The 27,674-nt window shown below is 39.9% G+C and overlaps 1 protein-coding gene across 3 annotated transcripts; it reads right to left on the bottom strand.

Moving 5' to 3' along the window:
• Positions 1-416: 416 nt before the first annotated feature.
• LOC140690524 (uncharacterized) lies at positions 417-25,918 on the bottom strand. 3 transcript variants are annotated; one of them, XM_072952385.1, is made up of 14 exons: positions 25,747-25,918; positions 24,173-24,258; positions 23,844-23,891; positions 23,585-23,705; positions 22,225-22,290; positions 21,362-21,425; positions 19,942-20,009; positions 17,849-17,980; positions 16,381-16,488; positions 14,377-14,487; positions 13,934-13,995; positions 11,623-11,707; positions 2,550-2,794; positions 417-543 (listed from the first exon to the last, which is right to left on the bottom strand). In XM_072952385.1, exons 3-8 carry the CDS (start codon positions 23,885-23,887, stop codon positions 17,933-17,935), a joined length of 411 nt encoding a protein of 136 aa, XP_072808486.1. In that variant the 5' UTR covers positions 23,888-23,891; positions 24,173-24,258; positions 25,747-25,918; the 3' UTR covers positions 417-543; positions 2,550-2,794; positions 11,623-11,707; positions 13,934-13,995; positions 14,377-14,487; positions 16,381-16,488; positions 17,849-17,932. The 3 variants fall into 3 exon arrangements, with proteins under 3 accessions (XP_072808486.1, XP_072808484.1, XP_072808485.1); XM_072952383.1 differs by lacking the exons at positions 417-543; positions 2,550-2,794; positions 24,173-24,258; positions 25,747-25,918 and adding an exon at positions 8,388-8,658 and having other exon boundaries at positions 23,585-23,899; XM_072952384.1 differs by lacking the exons at positions 417-543; positions 2,550-2,794; positions 13,934-13,995; positions 24,173-24,258; positions 25,747-25,918 and adding an exon at positions 8,388-8,658 and having other exon boundaries at positions 23,585-23,899.
• Positions 25,919-27,674: the final 1,756 nt, after the last annotated feature.

The following is a 27,674-nucleotide window of genomic DNA, read 5'->3' as shown; positions in this document are numbered from 1 at the left end:
AGAACTAGGGGCAGCCTGTGTAAATTACAACACAAAGCCCTGGGCTGTTTCAGGTGCCCGGGGGTGTCCAGCCCCCCTAGGCCCGGCAGGTGGGAGAGGAGTGGTGTGGGTTAGCAGGTGTGACAGCAGAGTTGAGACTTGGCTGAGTGAATGCACTCTAATATCCAGGAACTGGGAGCTACCAGTAGCAAATCTGTTCACTGAGGCCATGTGTACTCTCCCTTGTCATTTACAATCCCCTGTTTGAACAGAGGCCTCTGGAGTCTATTTGCCACATTGTTGCCTGTCACCTCACTGTTGCAGTTCCAGGGTCTCCATTTAGCCAGCTTGAAGGAATAGTCAAACTTTTTCTTAAAACCAGTGTCAGAAAACCAAAGTGGCTTTAAGAAGCAAACAGGGCAGGAGAGAATGACTTACCTAACTGAGACGTCCACAGGCAGATAGCTTCAGGCAGGTCTGTACCTGGTGCTCAGTGACATCAACAAAAGTCATCCTTCCCCACCTCTGGGCTCTGCCACTGGTGTCATCTTCACATGGCTCTGCCTTTATGAAAGCAAGATAGTCACCAACTGCCACAGGCTGACATCACCACCCCTCAACTCCCAACTGAAATAGAACTTCTCTGCTCCCAGGATTCCAGCAACTAGGCCTGACCTCCATGGAGCCTGATTGGGCTGGTGCCCAGCCTTGAGCCAATCACAGTGGCCAGGGAGGATGGAAAATGCTGATCGGCCAGATCAAGGCCATGTGACCATCCTCTTCAGGAAACCTGTGAGCTGTTCACCTGTTTCCAGCTTGGGAGAGTGTGATGTCTCCCAGAGGATTCTGCTTCTAGCACAACCTGCTGGTGGCACAATGAGCTGGAATGAGCCTGTCTGCTTGGTGACAAGTGACAGGTCACTTAGTGGTTCCTTGCTCCAGGGAGGGAGGCATGTCCACACAGTATTGGGGCTTCAGAGCCAGAATGTAGTAGAAAAGCCTCCTGGTCTCCCAAAAGGTGGGAAAGTGAGCAGTGACACTGGAAAGGCACTCCTCTCTGTGACCCTTGGCTTTCTCCTTGTTACAGTGGAGAGTGCAGTGCTGCCCCTGACAGCCCACTTCCCTGCTGGGAGGCCTTTGCAACAGGTGGAGAGTGCTTGGAAAAGCCCATTTATTCTGAGGAACTGTTATTGCTCCTGGTGGGATCATTATTTTCATGTCACTTGTGAGGTGGGCCCTGAGGGGTCCCTGATCTGGGGGCACAGACACCCACACAAACTTGGCCCAGTATTGCTGTTCATTCAACAATGTCTTACCAAGCACCTACTGTGTGCCAGATTCCCAGGGTAGAGCAGTGATGTTGACAGCACAGGTCCCTGCCTCACCTCATCTCTGCATCCCAGGTGGGGTCACCAGAGTGGGAGTTCAGGAAGCAGAGGATGTGGCCGAAGCCTTGTGGGAACCCCTGGGTTTTTCTCTGTGCTGAGGGACCTAGCAGCACACCGATTGTGGGACTCAGTACCCGCAGGACCCAGCATTGATTGGTAAAGGAGAGGGGCATTTCTACAAGCCCATCCTCACTAACCCCAGGCTCTGGAGGGCAGCTCCAGTCTGCTCAAACCCAGGGGGCATCTTCCGACATTCTGATCACCCTCTGGTATTACTCCCCGCTCAGATGCAATTTTCCCTGTGGTAGCTACACTCAGAAAATGTGTTTGTTTCTCTCCCATGTGGTTAAGTGGACTTCAGATGCATGATAGCGATGGAGTGGCTAAGCCTCTGGGCAGATTGCTGGGTGACCCGTGGAACTTGCTGCACATGTTAAGCTCCCTTCTGCCAACCAATGGGCCAGGCCCCACCACTGTTCTGTCTGTTCTACCTCACTTAATCTGCACAGACACTCTTGCGGGACATCCTGTTATCCCCCATCTCTGCTGACCTTGGGTGGACAAAGCTTGGGTTTGAGAAAGTTGCCCAGGTCACATGGTTGACAAGTGGGGAGCTGGGGATTTGCACCCTGGTCCCAGGAGTCTGGATCATGGAAAGGCCTGGGTGGGGCAGCTTATTGCAAAGGGAAGTCCTGCCCAAGCCCCTCCCATGAGAGCCCACCCAACAGCACATCTAGGAGAGTCAGCATTTCCTGGACCAGATGGACAGAACCTCAAAACTTCTTTGCAGATTGTTTCCATGCTCTTTTGCAAGCACAGAAAGGCCGCAGGCCAGGGAAGGATAAGGCCAAGAGTGTTTTCACTGGGGAGAGTGAAGGACAAGTGTGAAGACACACAGCACTCCCAGCAGCCCTCTCGGCAGAGCCTGCCACTGGGTGAGCAGCTACCGTGACTACCTACCATAACCCTGTGAGGTTCATGCCTGTACAACTCTGCCTGTGAGAAGAGCAAAGTGAAGCTCAGAGAGGTGTGGGGACATTCCAAAAAGAAACAGATAAGGTGGGATCATCACCACCATGCTGTGCAGGTGTCACACTGTCACACTGCTCATGCATGGCCTGCTGGGAGTAGTGAAGGCCTGATAGGAGCACAGGAACACTGTGGTGAAGGTGACGTTTCTACCTGGGACAGCTGGTACCGGGGACTCTAGCTGGTTCTTCATTGTGCCTGCTTTGAGTGTCAGCATGTTGCAGCCTCATGTAGGGGAAGGGCTGTCTCCTTTCCACACCGGTGCAAAAGGAAGAGCATGTACACACTGGCATCACCATAGACCACCGGCAGGATCAGGATCTGGAGCTCAGAGCAGAAACTGCCAACACCTCAGGAACTGGTGCAAGAGGAGGACCTGAGTGCCCCCTGAAACATTTCTAGTTTTAAAAACATACTTCATTAGGGGGAAGTGATAAACAGTTGATCCCTTCAAAATATTCTGTTATCCAAGGAACAATAGCACCTCAGCATTGTAAGAGGTTTAACTCAGTCATCAATAACCATCACTATAGGTATGAGAAAACAGAGTGTTAGGAGTTACAAAAGGGTCTCAAGATCATGCAGGTCTGAACTGAGAACCATCCAAAGCATGTGCTGCATGATAGCCTCTCTAAGCTACCTGAGGCTTGGTCTGCTCCTGACACAGGGAAGATGGTTCTGAGAAAACCACACTCCTCAGGGGACCCCAGGGAGTTGACAGAGTTGAGTTTGGGTTCCTGGTCATCTTCTAAGTCTGGAATTTTGAGATTCTTCTGCACCTGTCCTTCCTCCAGAACAGAATCTGATTCAGGCGGGATTCCAAGGACTGAGGCATGTGCCAGGCAAGAGAGCAGGCATGGCTGGATGAGAGCATCACCAGTGCCATTAAAAAAGAGGCCAGGGCACTGAGATTTCCAGTGATTTAGCATCACGGCTGGGAGGGGTCATGTGTTCTACTTGAGTTCCGAGTATTCTGCACCGCCCTCGAGGACCTGCAGGGGGCGCACGAAGCCAGCGTGCCTTAGGTGGCGGTGCGCATGCGCAGTCCGCGTCAGCAGCCAGCGTCTTCCCTGGGGGCGGAGCTTGCTTTCCTCAGGGCTGAGAGGGCGGCGCCAAGGAGGCTCCGGGACAGCGCTGCCTGCGTGTCTGCGGGAGGATGCTCCCCGCTCTCTGTCTGAAGTTACGCCGGTTTCCCACGGCCTGAGCCCGCTTCCTGCCGGGGTGTGTGTGGACCTGACCGAGCTGGGGCCCCGGCCAGCAGGGCAGGAGGGGACGGGTGCGCTGGCGGGCCCGCTTCGACTATTCTCCTCGCCCGCCGGGAGCGGGTGAGTGTCCGTGTCCATCGGGGCCGCTGGGGTGTCCGCGCCCCTGGTCCTCACCGCCCGGGTCCCCCCTTCCCCCGTGTGATCGTAGGTGTGTACACCGCGGGTCAGGAGCGGGGATGCGGGTGTGAGTGTCCGTGTCCATCCGGGCCGCGGGGGTGTCCGCTCCCCTGGTCCTCACCGCCCGGGTCCCCCCTTTCTCCGTGTGAACGGAGGTGTGTACACCAAGGGTCAGGTGCGGGGACGCGGGTGTAATGGGAAAGGGGCTGAGAAAGTACTGAGAGTTAAAGAGAAGTGTGTAAAATTACATTATGTTAATTTTTATATTTTAAGTGTGTCAAAGTCAGAGTTTATCATGCTTTTACTTTCTTGTCTTTAAAGGAATGCAATCATTTAGTTTATACTTAAAATATGCTTCTCAGCTTATCTCATTTTCAAGTCAAAATACTGCCACGGTTGACATTTTCTCATAATACAGTGACAATCTTAAACATGTGTGAATATAAACTCATTGAAAAAATCTTGCAGTATTCCATGGTGAGTTGTCTTCTTAAAAATAATATCCAGGCCATTGCTAAATTATTACAAAAATATAAATTTTTTGAAGCACTTTTAGAAGTTCCACACACAGTGGTATTTTTAAAACACCAACCACTGCATAGTGCTTAAGATCATTTAAGATGAAATATATTCAGACCTAAAACTTTAGAATACTCAAAAGGCAGGGTAATGGCTGCTTTTTCATTGCAAATACATTTTTTTCTTCATAAGTGCAAAATACGAAGGTATTCAGCTAAATTTTGTATATCTTAATTCAAAAGGTGAAATTAGAATATAATCTCCTTATTTTTTATTTTAAGGCTATTTCCCATAAAAATTGGTATTTTTATCTGTAGGACCTTAATTGTCTATTCATTTGTTTTTTTCTTTTCGTTTATTTTCTTTAACAGAGAGTGCATTCTTGTGTCTTGTTAGAGTTTTTAATTCTCCTAACTTATTCCAAGACTTTCTGACACTGATAGTAAATAATGGGAAAGGCCTTATAGTAACTGCATCTTTTCATGTAGTCAGGATTTTTTTTTTTTGGATAACTTTTTTTTACAATTTCCACTTGGTTCACAATATTATCCCATTATGACAACTCAATAAAAAATTGTAATCTGTTTACACCAAGACACTTATGTCAGCACAGTGCTTTTGCTGGTATGATTTTACATTAGATTATAATATAATATTTGATTTGATTTACATATAGACTAATACCTATTTTATATATTTACACACATATATGAATATCTGCTAAATGTCATTAATTTGCATGGGGTGGTAGCTGATAACATGTGATCTTTCTGACCATTGGCTATTCTTATATGTGTCTAACGTACTACTTAGAACAGATACTAGAACATCACACCTCTCATTATACAGTATTTTAAAGGTTATATTTTATTTTATTTATTTTTAAACATTTTTTATTGAGTAATAGTCATTTTACAATGTTATGACAAATTCCAGTGTAGAGCACAATTTTTCAGTTATACATGAACGTACATATATTCATTGTCACTTTTTTTTTTTGCTGTGAGTTACCACAAGATCTTGCATATATTTAAGATTCCACACATGAGTGATCTCACATGGTATTTCTCTTTCTCTTTCTGTACTGCTCCACCATGAATAACATTCTTCAGGAGCATCCATATCTCTGCAAATGGCGTTATGTAGTCAGTTTTTGTGGCTGAATAGTATCCCATCATATAAATATCCCACATCTTTATCCAGTCATCTGCTGATGGACATTTTAGGCTGTTTCCATGCCTTAGCTGTTGTAAATAGTGTACAAAAATCAGCTGAAAACCTTATGGGGGTTCCCTTGTAACTCACTCTTTGTTTTTCTCTTGCTACCTTTAGGATCATTTCTTTATCCTTGAATCTGGCTATCTTGATTAGGATATGCCTTGGTGTGGGTCTGTTTCGGTTCTTCCTGCTTGGGACCCTCTGAGCCTCCTGTGCTTGGATATGATTCCTTCTTTAGGTTTGGGAAATTTTCAGTCATGAGTCCTTCCCATACCTTTTCAATCCGCTTTGTTCTTTTTCCCCTTCTGGAACTCCTATTATGCATACATTGGCACAGTTTATATTACCCCATAGGTCCCGTATATTGTTTTGTTTTTCATTTGTTTTTCTCTCAGCTGTTCTGATTGGGTGCTTTCTGTTGTCCTGTCTTCTAGGTCACTTATTTATTCTTCTGTATTTTCTTGTCTGCTTTGCACAGCCTTTAGGTCAGCTCTCATCTCAGCCAATGAGTTTACTAATCCTACCTAGTTCTTCTTTATAGTTTCTATTTCATTTTTGATACATTTTATATACCTAAACACTATTTCTTTTAGTTCCTTCAGTACTTTGATCACTCTTTTTTGAAATCTTGATTTAATAGACCATCAATGTCTATTTCTTTGTTCATGCTTTCAGGGGATTTCTCTTGATCTTTTCATTGGGAGTGGTTTCTCTGCTTCTTCACATTGCTCATATCTCTCTGGCACCGTGGCTTAAGGAGTAGCAGTTACCTACTTATCCTGGAGATGGTGTGCCCTTAATGATTTTATCGAGAGGTCTTTGTGTCTTTGCCCTGCTTCATGAACTCAGCTTGCTGTTTCATAGGCCTTCTGTTGGCACCCTCATCTGTGCTGCTCTCAGTGGCTGTTGGCCAGCAGATTGTGCCCCCTCCTAACACTAGGTCAGGAGCTGAACTCTTATCCAGTGGGTGGGCAGGTCACTCCCCCTCCTGATGCCACAGTCAGATGCTGTGCTTAGGGGGAAGCAGGTGGGCAGATCACACCCTGTCCCAGCACTGTGGTCAGGTGCTGTGTTCCTGCCAGGAAGGTGGGTGGCTGCCCACCTGCCCTCTCCTGGTGCTGGTCGCTCCGCTGCTCTGTGCAGCTGCCTGCTCTGCCTCGGGTAGGCGGTCTGTAGGTGGGCTCAGGGAAGACCACGGAACAGCCCCGCCTACGCTCTGTGCCAAATCTGAGCTCCTTGTTTCCCTTGGCGGCACAAGTTCTCTGAGGTGTCAGGGTAGAAAAATCCTCTCTGCCTCAGGCTATAAACAAGTCTCAGTCCTGCCTAAAAGGTTGTGGGGCCCCCACGTGCAGATTCAGGTCTCAGCCCTGCCCCCGCCCTGGCAATATGCACAGGAGGAGATGGTAGCTGTGGCTGAGCCCTGCCTCTCTTCTTGCGAGATGTGCCAGTAATGGCACAGGTCTGAGGAGACAAAGGCTTCAGCACCCCTCCCCCTAGGGCACATGCCTGCTTATAGTTTTGTTTACCTTCTGAGTTAAAATTTACCTGACAATGAAATGTATAAATTAGGCTTTTGAGGTTCATCCTTGTATCAGTAGTTGATTCTTTTTTATTGTTGAATTGTATTCCATTGTTTGAATATACTATCATTTGTTTTATCCATTCTCCTACTGATAAATACTTAGGCTTTGGATATCTTTTTTTGCAAGCAAACATTTTTTTTAAAAAATGCAAATATAATATACATGCTTACATGTGAACATATCTTAAGTATACAGCTCAGTGATTTTTCACAAAGTAAACACATCTATGTAACCTTCATCCAGTCAAGAAACAGAACATTGCTGTTCCACTTTGGGTTTCTTCCCAGATACTATGGCACCCCTTTGATGGATTCACCATCCTAAATTCAGCCACCATGGATTGGTTTTTTTGCTTTTGAAATTTTTAGTCCCGTACATTCCACTCAACATTATGTAAGATTCATCCACTAGTGTTTTCTGTAAACTAGTATATTTATTTTTATTGCTTTAAAGTATACAACTTGTATGCATGTGCCACCACTTATGGTTATGTATTTATTGTTGACAGGTGTTTGGGTCATTTTCTATTTGGGGCTATAACAAATAGTGATTATGAGAATTTTCTGGATGTCCTTTTGTGCTCTGATGTAGAAGCTTCTGAAGGGTACACAGGGAGTGTGTGTTTGTATGTATGTATATGTGTGTGTGTGTGTATATATCTACACATATACATATATAACTTTCATTCAAAAAGCCTACTTTCAAATTATTTGTAAGAATTTATATTCCCACTGGCCATGTGTAAGAGTCCCCATTGCATGTTACCCTCACCAATGCTTCATATCACTTAACAACTAACTATTCTAGTGGATGTCTAATGGTGTTCCAAGTGTGGTTTTAGTACGTATTTTTATTATTACTAACGAGCTCAGCCACTTTTCATAGCTTATTTGGATTTTTCTTTTTGTGTGTGAAGCACCTGTTCAATTTTTTTGCACATTTTAATATTGAGGTTTTGCCTTTTTCTCCACTGGTTTTTGTTCTCTATATGCCCTAGATACAAGTCTTTTGGTGGATATAGATATAGCAAATATATTTTCGCACCATGTGGCTTTTCACTTTCTTAATGGTATCTCTTGATAAAAATAATTCTTAATTTTACTGAAGTCCAACTTAAAACTCTTCTTTTATGTTTAGTGCTGTGTCCTGTTTAAGAACTCTTTGCCGCTTCAAAGTCATTAAAATATCTCCTACACTATTTTCTAGATGCTTTATTTTGGTGGGGGATTACGTTATTTATTTTAATGGAGGTACTGGGAGTTGAACCCAAGACCTTATGCATGCTAAGCACACATTCCACCTGAGCTTTACCCTCCCCCAGATGCTTTGCTTTTTGTTTCAAATTTATTAGATTTATAATCTATCTAAAATTACTGTTCATGTATGGTACAGGGTTTAATTCAATACTGTTCCATTGGTCTATATGTCTAACTTTAGGTAGTTATCACATAGACTTAATATTGTTTTATAATAAGTTCTTTAACATTGTTCTTTAATATCAGCTTGGCTATTGTTGGCTCTTCAAGCTTCTCTATGTATTTAGAATCAGCTTGTCAAGTTCTACAAAGAAACAGTAACAACAATTAAGTTTTGGGGATTTTGATGTGCACATATAAATCTTTGAATCAGTTGAAGGGGAACTGACATCTTTAAAATGTTGAACCCTCCAATCCATAAATTTGGATTACCTCCCCTATACTTATTTTTATCACTGCTGTTACAAATTATCACAAATTTTGCAGCTTAAAACAACACAAACTTATTATTTTATGATTCTGTAGGTCAAGTCAGGAACAGGTATCACTTGGCTAAAAATCAAGATGTCAGCAGGGCTGTATGCCCTTCTGTAAGTCAAAGGAAGAATATATTTCCTTGTCTTTTCCGGCTTCTAGTGTTCACCCACATTTCTTTACCCATGACCCTTCCTCTATCTTCAAAGCTAACAGCTTTACAGCTTTCTAATCCTTCTTCCAAAGTCATATCTTTCTGACCACATCTGGGAAAGATTTTCAATTTTTAAGGACTCCTGTTGTTAGACTAGGCCCATGTAGATAATCCAGGCTAATCTCCCTGTCTCAGAGTCCTTAACCTGATACATCTGCAAAATACCCTTTGCCATGTAAAATAACATATTCACAGATTTCAGGATTAGAACATGGATATAGGTAGGGGTCAGTGTGGTGCACTATTCTGTTTATCAAACTGTTTAACATTTGATACTTTCTGACAAACGTATAAGATAGAAGATCCTGGTCATGTTTAGAATGCTTCCTCTGCAAAATATTGGGCACTGAGTTTATTTGAAAGGACTGAAAATAATATTACCACAGGAATGGTTTCCTAATTCTACTGACATTTACTTACTTTATACTTAAATACCCAAAATGGTCAGCCAGGAGTGGGATCTTGGCAAATAAAATAAAAGTATAATTCAAGCTTTTATCACTGAATTTATTAGCTAATTCTATTTTAGAAACAGACAGAAAATAAAACAATTTAGAGTAAGCCTGCTTGCTTATATATTAAGTGAAAATAAAGTTTTAAAAGCATGTCTGAATATGGGATAAAGTGAGCATCATAAAATGTAATGTTAATATTTAGTACCTGGAAATCTCAAACTCCCAATTTATAAACAAGTTCATACTGTAGAGCACAGGGAACTATATCCAATAAAGTTTTGTAGTAACTTATGGTGAAAAAGAGTATGAAAATGAATATATGTATGTTCATGTATGACTGAAGCATTGTGCTGCACACCAGAAATTGACACAAAATTGAAAACTGACTACATATACATATATGTAGTATATATATACATATATATATATATATATATATATATATATATATATATATTTGAAAGGACTGAAAGGACTATATATACCAAGAAAAAAATTAGATTGCTAACCAATAAAAAATCTGTCAGTAATATAATGCTAGAAACCCTGAGACACAAAAGAAAATTTCAGGCATACATCTGTTTATAGAGTCATAGAAAAAATAGTGCCTATGCAAGTCCCTGATAAGCATGAGAAAATAGGAAAGGCAATATAAAAGTTCAAAATGCTTTGCTATGTAAGAGCTGCAACATGACTCAGACACAAACTTCAGTGGTCAAAATATCTATATAATTAATGATAACTTAAAGTAATTGAGGGCATCATTTTAAATGAGATAAAAATAGCTGCTCAATTTTCATATTACTAACTAAGTCATTTCTGTTTATAGTAGGTTTATATTATTTTTATATGTATTTATATTTTATAAAGACATATCAACTTAGATCCTGGCAGATAACTGACAGTGGAGCAACTGATTGATTTAAATGGGCATCACAGGCTTATCAGATTTCATATGCTTTAAATATACATTAGATATTAGCTGTCAGGAAGAGTTCAATTTTCATTTATTCTAACATAGCTGTGCCACAGGCAGGTTACTCTGTATTCACAATGGAGGATCATGATAGATATGAAGATATCAAGCCTTATTGATCTTCATAGGGGTGCTTTTATAAGAAAAGGAGAATAAAATAAAAAAAAATCTAAAATACTACTTTTTTTTATAGTGTTCTAACAGTTATATCTTTTATTTTTTAACTGAGTTATAGTCCATTTACAATGTTGTGTCAATTTCTGGTGTACAGCACAATTTTTCAGTCCTTTATGAATATACGTATATTTGTTTTCATATTTTTTCACCATGAGCTACTACAAATTCTTGAATATATTTCCCTGTGCTATACAGTATAAGCTTGTTTATCTATTCTATATATACCTGTCAGTATTTACAAATCTTGAACTTCCAGTCTGTCCCTACTCACACCCCTCCCCCCTGTAAAATACTATTAAATCAACATATATTTTTGAAGAATTATGAAAAATGGGAAACTATAAGTTGTTTCTTTAAATTGGAGCAAAAAGAACTACTTTAACTGGAAAAATACTTAAAATCTGGCAAGTTTTATGATTTCATGTTCACCCCTGACAGCTTTTCTTTCCTCCTTTCTCCTTCAATCTTTATTGGACCTTCTAAAGAATTAAATTACAAAAAAGAAAAAAAGAAAGAAAGAAAGAAAATTAAGAAACAGCTCTGCATCTAAAATAACCTCCTAACTGGAAAGATGGTATACTTTGTGAAAAATTTACAGCTGCCAACTTATGATCTATGTCTCTGTCCACACTGCCTTACTTGTTAGGGAGGGTCTTAAAAAAAAAGTAAAGAAAAATAGCAAATTATAATGGCTTTTACATTTTAAATGCTTTTCTATGTGTCTACAATCTGCTCTATCATGAGTTATTAAGATAAACATTATCAGCTATACTCTACTTTCCTATCATGCACATTGTGACTCTAAGAAGCACGCACGCTCTAACTTACCATCTGCTGGTGGTGTACAGGTTAATGCAGTTCTTTTGACAATATATGGTTTTGTAGTCTAGTTGTCTAACTACTACATAATGGAAAAGATGTAGAACTACTGGTACCACTGCCCTCCGTCTCTGTCATTTACCTTAAACATACCTGGAAAAGTAGATTCAAAAACTCATTGGCAAGAACATTTTTCACACTCCAGATCTGATATTCTTCTAGAGTTAAGATGGCCATTCTGAAAGAGAAACAATATTTAAGAATATCTTAAATCTTCATTTTCTTATATTATTTGAATTAAATTTGTTTTATTACACTTGCAATGGTCATTTGTCTGAAAGAAAACTAATGATTTAATGTAGATGCTGTGTATTCATCCGAAAGTAGGCCAGCAAGAATAAGTTCAAAAGTAACCAAACTCTGAAGTAGTCACTCATAACGTGGGCAATTTATCACCAAAAATCTTCCTCCAGTAAGACCTGGGAAATAACTCACAGTATCTTCTGGTTCAAGGTGAAGTTTACTAACAGAACCCACAAAAGGTTCTGGGTAGAGAAAAAGGACTATTTACTAACTTTGAAAGCATTTTTCCAAACTCTTTGGATTATGCCCTTTGACCCTAACAATTTTCTAAGACCTTTAAAACATCTGGCAATATTATTAGACTTCTTAAGAGATTTAAAAGAACTAAATATATATAATAAATGAGTATCTATATTAACATTTCCTCAAAATAAAATGTAACATTACTTTCACAAGTTGAGTAAAGCAGTATTTTTTTTTTTTTTGGTGTCAAAGTGTACCAAAAATTACATTTATATACAGTAGACAATATTTCTTGGCAGGCAAAAATATAACCAAATGCTTCTTACTTCATGTTTTGAACAATCACCTTAACAATCCTAGATGAATAATAATGTTCTTAGCGTTTATTACTTAATTATATTTTTATTATCTAATGATTTATTATTTAAAGATATTTAATAATATTTACTATTAATGATATTCATGTATTCATTCAATATATATTACCATTTATTACAAGAAAAGATTTTAAAGCACTGTGATGGTAATTAATGGCTTTCATGATGCAACTTCCATTGAAGTATATTAACACCAATGTAATGGTACAAAATAATGGGTAATATTGTCACCGTCTAGTCACCAGTGAATATGGGTAATAGGTTTGGTTGAAAGGTCCAAAATCTATTCTAAATTTTTACCATTTCATTATTATGGTTACACGGAGATGGAGCAGCTAAATGATCTTTTTTTTTAATGTTCAAAAGTACAGCCATATGAAGAAACTCGGTCTTATATAAAAATAGACAGCAATGATAACCTCCATACTTATCAAACACCCAGAAGAAAGGCGATGGAAATTGTATCTCTACATAAGGTATTTTCTAATAGAAACTTTCCTGTGTTTCTGTTTTCATATATACCAAATATAAATGGCTACCTTAGTTTTGGGCAGAAAAGTAAATGAAGACGGTTATCTGAATTGCCAAACAAAGATCAAGCCCTGAAAAATTCATTTCTATTATTTATTTCTATTGAGTGTCAGTTAATAAGACTATGATGATTTCTTCTGGATTTGTGATTGAAAAAAATGTTACTTATTTTTCTAAGCCTGTGTAAGGCCACTATGGTCTACATCCTACCATTTGCAACTTGGTACATGTCAACATTTGAATAGAAAGGGTCAAATTAACTCATATGTGTCTCACATATATGGATTATCTTCAGTTTCACAGGGATACATAGACATTAAGGCAAACCTATTATAATATCTTTAATAAATGTTTTGAAACTAAAAAAATTCAAGGCTTTATTCTTTGTAAAGTACATGCTTGTTTCTGCTATTATACACTTATTCTGGCTGCTATTAAAGAACTTAGGACAGACCCTCACCAATATTATTGAAAAAAAAATTTAAAAACTATATACACCACCCAGATTGAGATGAAAAATAATTTCCATCATCCCAGATATCCTATGCTCCTTCTCAGTTAACTCACCCATCTCCAAAATCACTATTGTACCACTTATTAACATTAGTTCTGTCTCTGTTCTAGAACTTCATATAAATTAAATTGTACAATGTGTTCTTTTATTGTGGCTTCTTTTGCTCAATATAAGTTTTGTCTTACCATAATGTATTAAACTGGGAGAAGTAAAGATTATAAACTACAGATGGCAAGGGCTGTCTCTACTTAATTTTTACAAAATGCCTAGCTTATAAAATATAATGTTTTTATGTAAATAACACTTAATGGAGTTGTTTAAAGGTCGAATGGGCTTTCCTTAGGGACAACTTGGAGTTATTGTAACCACAGGTCCAAATAAGCATTTAGCAGGGATGATGCAGAAGAGATTCAAGTATGTATATGTAACGTATGTATACCAATTCAGAATATAATGTATTTTTAGAAAAGAATAAATTAGTCTCTGCTAGACTCACCTTTGTGGTGTCATGTGCATTCTATGTGTCTCTACAATGTTGGATAGATCCACAAGTAATTCCTTTAAAACCAGAAACCCAAATCAGTAGTTAGGAAAGAGAAGGTATCATTTTTATTAGCCAGTAGCTGAAGTATAAAATATTTTTTCGGTCAAGTTTTGTTTTTTTTTAATTCCAGAAATAGATTGCTTGTTTACCTTAAAAATTTATGACAATTTTCCAGTGGTTTCATTTTTTTTTTACATAATACATTCAGTTTATTAAATTTTCTAAGGTAAATTCTCTTCCCAATTTTGCATCTTTGGCTATGAATATTTTGAGTAGCATAATATAGAACCTAGAAGTAGTAAGAAATCTTTTTCTCAACCTCTTTTAAAAAATTCTTCACTCTATGTTCCTGTTGGAAGTTTACATGCAAGAAGATGTATACAATCAGACTTTACCAGGGTATCATCGGTGCAGTTGTCCTTCCAGACCTCTGTGCAACCACGTGTCTCTCAGTTCAACCCTACAGAGAACTCCATCACCATCAACATCAAATACCTTGAAGCAAACTAAAGAAAAGAAACTCTTATGGAGGAAAGTTACTTTTATATTCTGAAGTATAATACATTTTATTACAACCTGCCCTAGTGAAATTACTTAGTTCCTCAAACAACTACATTCTGGATTAAGTTCTTATTTGGAGGAGATTGTGTCATTAAAGTCCTTTGAACTTGTAGGAATTCCTGTACACTTCACAAGTCTCTCTCCTTATATAATTAGCCAGCTTAGAGAACTCTATCCTTCATCTAAATCTAAAGTTAAATTTCTTGCAAACTGAAAAAGAAGGGCCAAGTTACTATACAATATCTCACAGATTTTGAGAAGGTAATTCAAGCTTTTAAATTAATTTCTAATATTTATAACTGATCACTTCAGAGTTGATTCTTACAATGCTGAAAATATTCCATCTACATTAAGAATCAACAAAAAGCTGGTACAGTCAGCTCCCCGTATCCATTGGTTCTGCATTCACAGGTATAAACAATAGATCAAAAGTATATATGTATATGTATATGTATATATATATATATATATATATATATATATATATATAAATTTTCCCAGAAAGTTCTCAAAAGCAAAACTTGAATTTGCTATGCACTGACAACTATTCACATATCATTTACATTGTATTTACAAATAATTACATTGTATTAGGTACTAAAAGTAATCTAGAGATGATTTAAAGTATACAAGAGGATGTGCATAGATTATATGCAAATACTATGCCATTTTACATAAGGACATGAGCATCCATGGACTTGGTATCTGAGGGGGTCTCAGAACCAATCCTCAGCAGATAATGAGAGATGACTGTATAAAGATTTTGCCTCTCCAATGTAATTAATGTGCACCCAATATTTTTGCCTAAGAACAATTTCAATTCTTCAATGAAGTTTATATACAACAAGCTAAAAATCCAAAATATCAGCACTTTGCTAATTAACATCAATATCAGCAAAATTGCTAGTTAGTCTATTTGGTTAACTTCCACTAGTCCACTGGCAAAAAAATAAATTAAAAAAAAATTTAAGACAACAACCTCAATTGAGAAACAAAGACTTCAGCCTCTTTAATACCAGAACTTTAATGTGAACAAATAATCTATCACAAAGCCAGGTTAGAGTAATGGTATACTATCAGGGAAGATAAAAGAAATCTAAATTTTTAAGATTAAATAATTATCTACTTCACACACCCATGTAATAATTATGCTATTAAGTTAACTGAGTGCATCACAGTACAACATTACTAAAGAATATTGAACTATTAACTATCATACACAAAATATGCAGTATTTGTGAAGCTGTATTTTAGAAAGATGCAGAGATAATGACCCTAGTGAATATGTAAGAATTAGGTTCCAATTAAATGTAAACTGCTGCATTTTCCTAAACAAATATGGTTAAGATTTAGGAATGTAATATGCTTATAAATTATGCCATAATATTTTAGATAGGTTTAAAAGATAAATTTAGTATTTAATAAAATTGTTTTATCATAAATTTAATTTTGCTAATAAAATATCAATATACACAGTGATAGAAAATAAGTTGAAATTCAAGTTAAGCAAGACAAATTTTCTATATAGACTACCAGAAAATATTTTCTATATGCTTAACATTTTCAAACACATCATGACTGATGTAGTTCATTTATCATGAATTGTACATTTATCTGGAAAATCAACCATTATTAATAACAAAGATCTTAAATTACTCCACAGTAAAAAAGAATAGATGATTGAACCTTTACACTGACGTCAGTAAAACCTTAGCAAGAGATTGCTATTTGCAAAAGGGATGAAAATTCAAGCCTTAATCAGATGATTTTTTACATGAATGGATGCTAATTTTTTTCTCTGTATAGCTTCCAAATTTTGTGATGTTTAACACACTTACATTTCTGTCTTTCAGCCAGAGGTCCTCTGCAACAAGCTGATAGCCCACAGGATATCTCCTTAAAATCTATGTGGCTGTCATGATTTTCACCAAAAGCATTAAATAAACCTGTAAAATAGGAACACAGACAGAATAAATCACAGCCAACAAACTTTCTGTTAATAATGACATGCCTATGAAAGGAGGCATGACTCGCATAAACTGATTTAGTTTTTAAAAGTTATCAGTAGTTTCCACTGTCTTAGGAAGTTTTTCCCCCACCCCCTGGCATAATTATAACCAACATTTAACTTCCTAGAAGAAAATACTATCATTTAGTGTTTGGTTTTGTCTGCATACCTGTCTCTATCTTATATTAATTCCAAAAGTCAAAAGTGATTGTAGAATGTAAAAAATAAAAATGTATTTTAAAAATTTAACTGGAAAAATGTCAGAGACCACAATTATCCTAATTTGGAAAGACTAAGAAGAAAAAGGAAAAAAGAAGAAGAAAAGTTGAACTCTATCAAAGATATACTGTGTTGTTATTAATGAGATTCATACAGCTCCTTCATGAAGCAAAGAAAACTAACACACTATATTATAAGAGACAGAAATTCTGTACTGCAGTCTTCATTGTACCACTTAATCTGTATAACTAAATATATTAAATTTCAGAAATAAAGGGCAATTTATAATCTAATCCTGTGGTTTTTAAACTTTTCCTAAAAAATAAATGGAATCATTTTATTTTCAAATGAAATGATTTCTCAATCTCTAATTATAAAAAGGTAAAAACATAACTGCACTGCTGAAGTGGAAACCCTGTCTGTTCTAGCTCCCCTAACAAATAAATATTTCTAAAACACACTAGAAACCTGAAGAATACAGACTGTCTATTTCAAGAATCTAATTCTGTGCCCTCAAAGAGCAGAAAATTGAAGCTAAGAAGTAGTTAAATGACTTGCTAAAAGTAAGAAATTTTTTTTAAAAAGGTCTGAATCAGAAGAAGAACCCAAGCTTTCAGATTTCAAATACAGTTTTTGTGATTATCACCCACAACTGCTCCTTGTAAACCTCATTTAAAATATATATATATATATATAGTAGTGAAAAGTTTAGAGCTAAGTGGGGACCTTAGAGATGGTCTAGTGGTTTCTTAATTTTTTAAGGGTGGGGGAAGTATACAGCAGTGGAACCTTCTTCTATATAAAAGAAATACAATAGACACTCCTCAGCTGAGGAAGAGGTGGGGTCATGTGTGGAAGCTAGAGCTTTGCCTATTCAGTGTCCACCACCCTGACCCTGCACCAGATGCTGAGGCACCACACTGGAGCACACTTTCATAATGATTGTCTTGGTCAAACTGATTTTATATATGAGAATATTCAAGTGCAGAAAGGTAAACCGACTTACACAAGGCTCCAAAGGTGGAACAAGGCTCAGGTGTTTAGCAAAGAACATTTGTAGAAAATAGAAGGATTCCCACCTTCACTCAGAGATGGACGAATTGGTGGTGAAGCCAATGGGCCAAATGTCTCTAAATTAAATCATCCAGTTCAGGATTGAGCCCTCAGCAACCAATAGCATTTCTCCAGATGAATGATGTCTGATTCTTCCACTGACAATCAAATCAAACAAGATTATAAAATCTCACTCTTCTCTTCTGGACAATTAATTAGTTCATCCTGATAATGTAACTTCTAAATACACATTTTAATTTCCCAGTTAAACTGTTAAAAAACTACCTAAAACAAAAACTCTGAAAGTCAAATATATTGTATCTAAAGTGGCATGAAAATTAAATTCAAATTAATGTAAAAGAGGCTTTAGAATGGGAAAAAATTTGCAATTTCCCATTAAGCAGGCTGTTTAATTCCAACATGTAAAATAATAAACTAAGATACTTATTTTTTGCTTCCCACACTTTTATCTGTATACCCTTTGGTGATTTTAATCTCTATCTTGGATTTGAAAATTCTTGATCATAGTCTCTCCTGGCTACACAGGTAACACACTAATAGCAGAAACTATGTTTGATTTATCCTGTCACTATGGTAACCACTTACACATTTAATACTTATTAAATAAATGTACAAAGGGGATAGACCTAAGCTTCTCCTTCTTGGCCCTAAAATTCTTACTACCCCTCCTATAAAGGCAGGAGCCTCCTCTGTAGGACAGAGAGTAAATGTATCTCATGAGAAGGATTCCCCAACAAGGGCTGTCTTTTCAGCGTGCTTTTAGATGTTTTTATGGGACATTTCAATAAAAGGATCAAGGACCTAAGCTTCCCAGTATGGTGGGCGTTGTGATGGGCATGGGAGGATGCTCACTTGGGAGGATGAGATGTTAAAGACACTAACAGTGAAAAGGACAGGGCAAGATGAAGGGCGATTGGGAAACAGGACCACAGAGATGTGACATCTACTTCCCACTGTCATCTAAGTGATACCTACTTGAAAGAAACATTTCTACAGTTAAATTCTATAATGGGGGGTTATTTAAATGAAGCACAAATATACTCAATGAGTAGATCACATAATTTTTAGAGATTCAGAGTGCAGTAGCATTTTCAGAGTAGTTTTTACATCAATAACTAGTATTTATAAATTCCTGTGTGCTAAACAAGTATGTGGAATTATTTCCATTTTGCTTTTAGACTTACTACAGCTTAACGTATTCACTGCACTGATACAGAGTAATTTTTCTAATGAATAAAAATGATAATGTACAACCTTGTTAAAGATTCTTTAATTTCACCATCACCAGATTTATGAACATTTAGGCCTATGTGTCAGGCCCCGTTTCTTACCAGCTTTTTCACCAACACCTTACATTGAGGTTATATTGCATTACCCAGAGGTCAGGAAATGTTCTTTCACACATCCACATCTTTATTAGGTCCTGTGTCCTCTGAGGAGAAACATTCTCCCCACTTTCACATCCTTCCATTTTACAGCCTAACCACTAATCCTTCTCTAAACACCTTCTAATGCTTTCCAACCTCACCAGCTACCCTAGGATTTTAACTTCTCTCTTCTGCAACTGTCCTCCACTGTATATAGTATCCAATATTCAAGTGAAGTATGAGTCCTCATTTACAGGTCTGTGGCCTCTCTAGATTACAAAGTATTTGGATTCAGTAACCTTGTCCTTTTATCACTTTTGCTGCTAGAGTTCCTTTCATAGGACCTGATACATAGTAACCACACAATAAATACTTCCTGAATGAATAAATGAATGAATGAATGAATAGCCAAGGCAATCTTCACAGCCAAGGCTTCCCCAACCCAGCTCAGTATTCTTTCTGTTATATCAAAGAGACTCTGCCCCATGAAACAATAGACCCTGCACATTTTAACAAATGTATACAATTATTAGGAACTATTATTAGAACAGAGACTAGCACTACTGTTCTCATAGTTATGTCACATAAGTAGTGTATTAAAGCTCGTTCTGATTTCTTGTTTATACAAATCAGCTATGTCTGTCACCAGTTTAAATGTTAGTAATTTAGAAAACAAAAGTTATTGATTTATCTACTCATCAGAAATCATTACAACAGATCTATTTACATACCTCTTCTGTCAGTTTATATACCAACTGGAAAAGAAGGGGTGTACAGTCAACTCTGAGAGTATAATTGCCTGCAAAATAAATAAGAGAGAATTTTAATACCTCCAAATGGACTACAAACCTGTATTTAATTCTAACTTTATTTTCTAATTATAAACAATATATAACAGATTTCAAATTCAAGGCATCATTCCTGGAGAATTAAAAATAGGGTGGACCTTACAGATTATCATATTCAGTGAAGTATGTCAGACAGAGAAAGGCAAATATCACATTCTATCACTTATATGTGGAATGTAAACAAACAAAAAAATGATACAAATGAACTTATTTACAAACCAGAAATAGACTCATGACATAGAAAAGAAACTATGGTTACCCAAGGGGAAAGGGGGAAGGGAAGAGATATGTTAGGAGTTCAGGATTAACAGATATACACTATTATATATGAAACAGATAACCAACAAGGACCTACTGTATAGTACAGGGAATTATATTCAGTATCTTATAATAACCTATAATGGAAAAGAATCTAAAAACAATGTATATGTATATGTATATGTATATGTATATGTATATGTATATGTATATAACTGAGTAACTTTGCTGTACACGTGAAACTAATATTACAAATCAAATGTACTTCAGTAAAAAGAAATAAATAAAATTTTAGAATAGACAGATAGGTAGGGAGATAAATAGACAGGCAGACAGTCTGGCTAAAACTAAAACACAAGGTGGAAATAACTCTTCAGGAGCCAGAGAGGCTGCAGCACACACTCAGGATAGGAGACTGCAGAGGCGGACTCTGCTGCTAAGGCTGCAGCTCCTGCAGTAAAAGTAAGGGTCATTGCTCATTACGGCAGCAGTACCTAGGGGTCTTTGGCAAAGGAAGTGGTAAGGCCATAATGTTCATGTTTTTATTCATTTATTCAATTCAATATGAAGACTTTAGACTAGAGCATGTCAGTAACTAACATGTGTCCTGTGACACTTACCTAGAAATAACCATAATACGATGAAAGCCTACAGATGCACATGCCACATGTCAGGGTCAAAAGGAAGTTTGTAGTGGGTGCTTATTTCAGAGTTGTTCCAATACATACAGGAACTATTTCTGTATGAAATATTTTAGCCCAACTTTTAAAAATAGCTCCACAGGAAGAATGTCAAAAGTACTAAAGTTTTAAGTAGTAATCCAAGATAGGCAAATGGTAAATATACTAAAGAAATTAGGATCAATAGCTTAGTTATGAATCATATTGATTCATTTGAATCATAATAATGTTCTCTCTGGTAAAATGGAGAAATGGAGGTATTATTGAGGCATCTCATAGAAAGAGGATAATCCTAGTTTATGAGTTGGAGTTGATAGACTTAAATACTGGTATACTATTTAATGACAATCTGAAATAAAATTTACCTTCTGTGTATGAGTCTGCATTGATATATGCAACCTCTCTCTCCTGGAGTGTTTTCACATTCTCCTGTAGTTGAAGCAAAGCAGTCACTTAACTCACAGCATTTACAATTTTGGAAATACAAGCAAAACAAATTAATTCAGTAAAAGAGTGGTTTGCAGATACCATTATAAATCAAACACCTATGCTTTTGACCATAATTTTAAGAAAATGCTATTAACTGGTTGATAATATTAATGCAATTAAAACAAGAAAGAAAAATATTAGTGATGCTGTAGCCACTGTTAATAGCAACAGCAGGGAGACCCAGAGGAAAACTGCCCCTGATCCCCTGCACCATAATATGAAGGGGGAAGGCTCGGAGATGCTCAGCCTCACCCTGGATCTACTGGAAGAGGACTGCTCAAAGTAAGGGCTGGAAATCTGTACTTTTAAAAGGTGTCTCTGGAAATCCTTACAGACATTAAAGTATGAGATCCCTTGATGTTGGGGATCCAAGTAACTTTACCATATTAAAAGTGAGGAAGTTGGAAATTTGATTTATCAAGAATTTTTTGAAAGAGAAGATATTGATGAAAAAGAAAAATATAGGAGGGGAGGATAGAGAAAAAAACTAGAGGGAGAGAAGAGTGGCTATTAGGACAAAGACAAGACATTTCTCACACATACATGCACACACGCACACACATTCTAGAAAAATACAGCAGAAGAAGACTAATGCCATCACACAACATGGGAATATGCAGAGAGAACTCTTTTCTTCTCTCTGTTTCTCTCTCTCTCTCTAGCTTGCTACCTTATAAAAGCAGTTACAGTAAAAACATTTAAAGCTGTGAGTGGTCATCCCACAAATGAGAATTCTCACCTCTGCGCTTGACCACATGGGATAGATGACAGCTGATTCTGCGGCAGAGTATCCATTATGACAGAGCTACAGTAGAATTAAAAAAGATTCCTTAATTATATGTAAAGGTAAATGTGCTGCTGAATATGATCAAGAAGCTAGTAGAAAATGGGAAACAATATTCAAATTGTCTTTTAACTCACATGAATTTAAATTAATGCAAGGCATATTATCTTGTATCTTGGATTTATTTTATCTGTATTTTAAGCTGCTTAAATTATAAAAAGACACATGTATTTCTATATACATGTGTTCACAAGAAATTACATATTTCTAAAAGTAAATGACCTTAATGAATAAGCTCTGATTCATCTAAATAAGTGTATTATGAAATGCATGTTCATAACAACAACATAATAATAAGACTTTGCCATATAAATGGAATCAAATGTGATACAAGTAAATGTGATTTTATTCCCATACTTATTTGATTCATATTATTATTTTAAAGTATGCAGAAATGAGTCAGAAGGAAAGCATTTTAAAAACCATTCACAATAATAAGAAAGATATGACATTCTTTAAATCAATTCTATAAAATTTGGACTCATAAATGAACAAAACAGAGGATAGTCACAGGAAAGTGCTTTTTGGTGCGCCTGCCTTTAAAAAAATACACAAGCCTACCTTGAACATGTAAGAACTCAGAGTTACTGGACAGAGAGCATAAGGGAAGAAGATGAAAGAAGGGGGTCTATGAGAGACACTTTAAAATAAAGCATTAAGAGCCAGTGACAAATGAAAATTAATCATAATTGAATTAAAAATAAATCCTTGAAATTTTAGAGTAATTCAATTTACAAAATCATTGTATTACACTCCCCAACCAGGCACTTTTGTAAATGGTAAAATATACCTATGGTTACAATTTAGTGTTGAATCCATAAAGGAGAGACTATAATCAGAGTATAGTCATCTAAAAAGAGCATGTTGTTTTCCTGGATAGAAGAAATCCAAGGAAACTGTAAAAACTTGAAAATTAAAGCCAAGGATCTAAATCAGATTTTCAATAGGCTAATTCACTTGTCAGAAGTAGTTTCCTAGGTTTGACTATTTTCTGAGCTTACAGATTTTACTTACTTATCACAAAACCAATATAAATAGAAACTAAAATATTTTAAAAATAATGAAAAAATTGGTTTGTGCTTAGTAATTAAGAGGTTGTTCTGTTTTGCCAAACTGATGTAAAAGCAAAAACAAACTCTATTTCTTAAATTTTCTTGTTTTTATCCAATTTAAAACAGTATCAGGTAATGGAACACATCTGTGATTACCCTGAGATACATGTTGACCAAGAAGATATGTTTACTGTCTTAGTTACCTCAGCCCATTTGTGGAACCCAGAAGTCCAAATTTTTCTGCATCCCAGCTGGCAAAAATGGCAGTTCTTCTCAGTCTTCAGCTTGAAATCATTGTTAACATACATGGTTAGGTACATCTGCCTAAAAACAAAGGAAAATTCACTGAAGTCACTTTCTGTCATCACTTGCCATGGAAACATTATTTACCTCTACTAATCAGTTTTCCAAAATTCTGGACAACTTCTTATAAATCAGCAGTTCCACTGGTTAGGTCAATACCTCCAAATACCCAGAAGTCCTGATGATCTCCCAGAATAACACATCTGTCTGGAAAGGAAGGCATTCAAAAGAATGACAACTTAGAATGTATTATAAAGAGCAGTAATTTATGTTTTTAAATTAAACTTCCTCCTGCTTGAGTTTCCTCCATAGAAAACCATCAAGGTACTGTCTCCTTTTAGAATTTACCTTTTTTTCCCCACATTTAATTATATCACATCAACCAGGAAAAAAATATTAAGAGTTGATTAAGATTTACCTTCTCTTACTCCTGTAATCTTTGTAAAAACAAAATGTTTTAAGACATTTTAAAAAATTCACCAACTCACCAAGTTTCACAGATCCTCAGGTAGTTCTGATTACATCATAAATGCTTGTAACTTTCTTGAAGTTATGAACATGCATTTTAACCTTCCTAGAATTTCACAAAGGGAACAAATTACTTCACATAGAGCATTATGTCTAACAGGTTCCTTCCAATGCTTTATTATAAGTCTCAGAAGTACAGAAAACTGTTTAATAAGATGATAAATTCCCATATGCCCACCACCTAAATTCAATCATTGTTAATACTGTTGAACTATTTGCAAGCGAGTTGTGCAAATCATGACAGTTGTCTCCTATGTATTTAAGAATGCACCTTACGGTGAAATCAAATAAAAAAATCAGTATTTTATATTTTTCCTCCCTCATAGCTCTATTGTTGGTATTTATTTAAACTCCAAAATTATTACTCAACATGAAAAAGAATCTTGTTCTTAGCAATTTTTTTTTAAAAAAAAATGTGTATTTGTCCATTTAGAGCTCAAATCAATTAAGGGATATAAGCCCCAGGTGCTTTTTTTGGTATTTTGACCAGGGAAGATTTCTGTTTCTGACTTTTCTCTTAAACTGTTACTGAAGCTACATGCTCTGTTTTCCTTCTGTCTGTATGTATCTGTTTATAAATCACATTTTTCATTGTGTACCTCTAGAGGGTATTAATACATGAGATAATAAAGTCTCCTATGTTAAAGGAACTCTGTTCTAATTGAGTTAAATAAACACTTTTTAAAAATTCTTATAAAATAAAACTGAACTTCTAATACCTTAAGAGTTCTGAAATTTTAAAACAAGCTTCTTACAGAACTTATAAAATACTTGCAGAATCCAAATTCAAATTGCTAAGGCAAATCATTAATCAACAAGGCTCATTCAACCATTTTAGTTTAATAAAAAACAGCTATCTCCTCTCTGATTCATCAGTGTGAAGTTTCCCTTTCCCTCTACATTTCAAGCCAGTCAAACTAAAGTTCTGATCATGCCATGCTCTTTCCCAGCCCTGCACAAGCTGTCCTCTGCAGCTGGCGTTTACTGCCTGTCTTGATTCCGTGGAAAACTTACTGTTTGTGTAAAATTAAGCTCAATGAGCACATGTTCTGTGGTCATGCCTCCTTAATACCAGAACTGTCTGGGGTTAGTAACAGTAACGACTATGATGGTAAGCGCACTGGGCCATGTAGCAGTTACGCGTTCACCACTGTGACCACTTAACCCTCCCCCGCAGAAGTGACCGGTGAACTTCGCTCCTTTCCCCCTTCTCTCCTACTCCTTCCCTTAAGTTAACCTAATATTTTGCATGTACAGTGTTTTGACAGTTATCTGAAACACTGTTTTAAACCGTCAGTTGAAAAGGGAAGACAAAATGTTACACCTGGCCCAGAGGAGGAGAGGGGTGGGGAGTGGCTCAGAGGAAGCCGAACAGGACGCGCGGCCCCCGATCACAACACAGCCCTGTTCCTTCCCGAGTTTCGCAGCCGGGAAAGCAGAGGCGTGGGGCCCGGACCGCTTCGGGGCCTTCGTGGGAGGCCGAGGGAGGGACGGAGACCCGCGCAGGGCTGGGGAGGGGCCCGCAGGGACTCACCGTCTGTGCAGCGGCTCCTGACCCACAGCTGGGCGGGCGGCGTTGGCGGTTGAGGCGGCGGTGCCGGCTGAAGGGGCTGAGGCGGCAGCAGTGGAGGTACCGGCTGAGGGGGCCGAGGCGGCGGCGGCGGCTGCGGTGCCGGCTGAGGGGGCTGGGGGGTCGGCGGCTGCGGTGACGGCTGAGGGGGGTGGGCGGGCGGCGGTGGCGGCATCGGCGGCGGTCCCGGCTGAAGCGGCGGCGGCTGCGGTGCCAGCTGAGGGGGCTGGGCGGGCGGCGGTGCCGGTAGAGGCTGCGGTGCCGGCTGAAGGGGCCGAGGCGGCGGCGGCTGCGGTGCCGGCTGAAGGGGCTGAGGCGGCATCGGCGCCGGTACCGGCTGAAGCGGTGGCGGCTGCGGTGCCGGGTGAGGGGGCTGGGCGGGCGGCGGTGGCGGTACAGGCTGCGATGCCGGCTGAAGGGGCCGAGGCGGCGGCGGCTGCGGTGCCGGCTGAAGGGGCCGAGGCGGCATCGGCGGCGTTACCTGCTGAGGCGGCTGTTCCGGCTGAGGGGGCCGAGGCGGCGGCGGCTGCAGTTCCGGCTGAGGGGGCTGAGGCGGCATCGGCGGCGTTACCGGCTGAGGCGGCTGTTCCGGCTCAGGGGGCCGAGGCGGCGGCGGCTGCGGTGCCGGCTGAAGGGGCTGAGGCGGCATCGGCGCCGGTACCGGCTGAAGCGGCGACGGCTGCGGTGCCTGGTGAGGGGGCTGGAGGTTCGGCGGCTGCGGTGCCGGCTGAGGGGGCTGGGCGGGCGGCGGTGGCGGTTGAGGCTGCGATGCCGGCTGAAGGGGCTGAGGCGGCGGCAGCTGCAGTGCCGGCTGAAGGGGCTGAAGCGGCGGCGGTTGCGGTGCCGGCTGAGGGGGCTGGGAGGGCGGCGATGGCGGTTGAGGCTGCGGTGCCAGCTGAGGGGGCTGGGCGGGCGGCGGTGGAGGTTGAGGGGGCTGGGCGGTCTGCGGTGGCGGTAGAGGCTGCGGTGCCGGCTGAAGGGGCTGAAGCGGCGGCGGTTGCGGTGCCGGCTGAGGGGGCTGGGAGGGCGGCGATGGCGGTTGAGGCTGCGATGCCGGCTGAAGGGGCTGAGACGGCGTCGGCGGCCGTGCCTGCTGAGGCGGCATCGGCGCCGGTACCGGCTGAAGCGGTGGCGGCTGCGGTGCCGGGTGAGAGGGCTGGAGGTTCGGCGGCTGCGGTGCCGGCTGAAGGGGCCGAGGCGGCGGCGGCGGCGGTGCCGGCTGAAGGGGCTGAGGCGGCATCGGCGGCGTTACCTGCTGAGGCGGCTGTTCCGGCTGAGGGGGCCGAGGCGGCGGCGGCTGCAGTGCCGGCTGAGGGGGCTGAGGCGGCATCGGCGGCGGTCCCGGCTGAAGCTGCGGCGGCTGCGGTGCCAGCTGAGGGGGCTGGGCGGGCGGCGGTGCCGGTAGAGGCTGCGATGCCGGCTGAAGGGGCCGAGGCGGCGGCGGCTGCGGTGCCGGCTGAAGGGGCCGAGGCGGCGGCGGCGGTGATACCGGCTGAAGCAGCGGCGGCTGCGGTGCCAGCTGAGGGGGCTGGGCGGTCGGCGGTGGCGGTAGAGGCTGCGGTGCCGGCTGAAGGGGCTGAGGCGGCATCGGCGGCGTTACCGGCTGAGGCGGCTGTTCCGGCTGAGGGGGCCGAGGCGGCGGCGGCTGCGATGCCGGCTGAAGGGGCTGAGACGGCGTCGGCTGCCGTGCCTGCTGAGGCGGCATCGGCGCCGGTACCGGCTGAAGCGGTGGCGGCTGCGGTGCCGGGTGAGGGGGCTGGGGGTTCGGCGGCTGCGGTGCCGGCTGAGGGGTCCGAGGCGGCGGCGGCTGCGGTGCCGGCTGAGGGGGCTGGGCGAGCGGCGGTACCGGCTGAGGGGGCTGGGCGAGCGGCGGTGCCGGCTGAGGGGGCTGA

The sequence above is a fragment of the Vicugna pacos genome, chromosome 30 (genome assembly GCF_048564905.1).
Source record: "Vicugna pacos chromosome 30, VicPac4, whole genome shotgun sequence".
Taxonomy (NCBI): domain Eukaryota; kingdom Metazoa; phylum Chordata; class Mammalia; order Artiodactyla; family Camelidae; genus Vicugna; species Vicugna pacos.
This window is presented reverse-complemented; position numbering and strand designations above follow the sequence as displayed.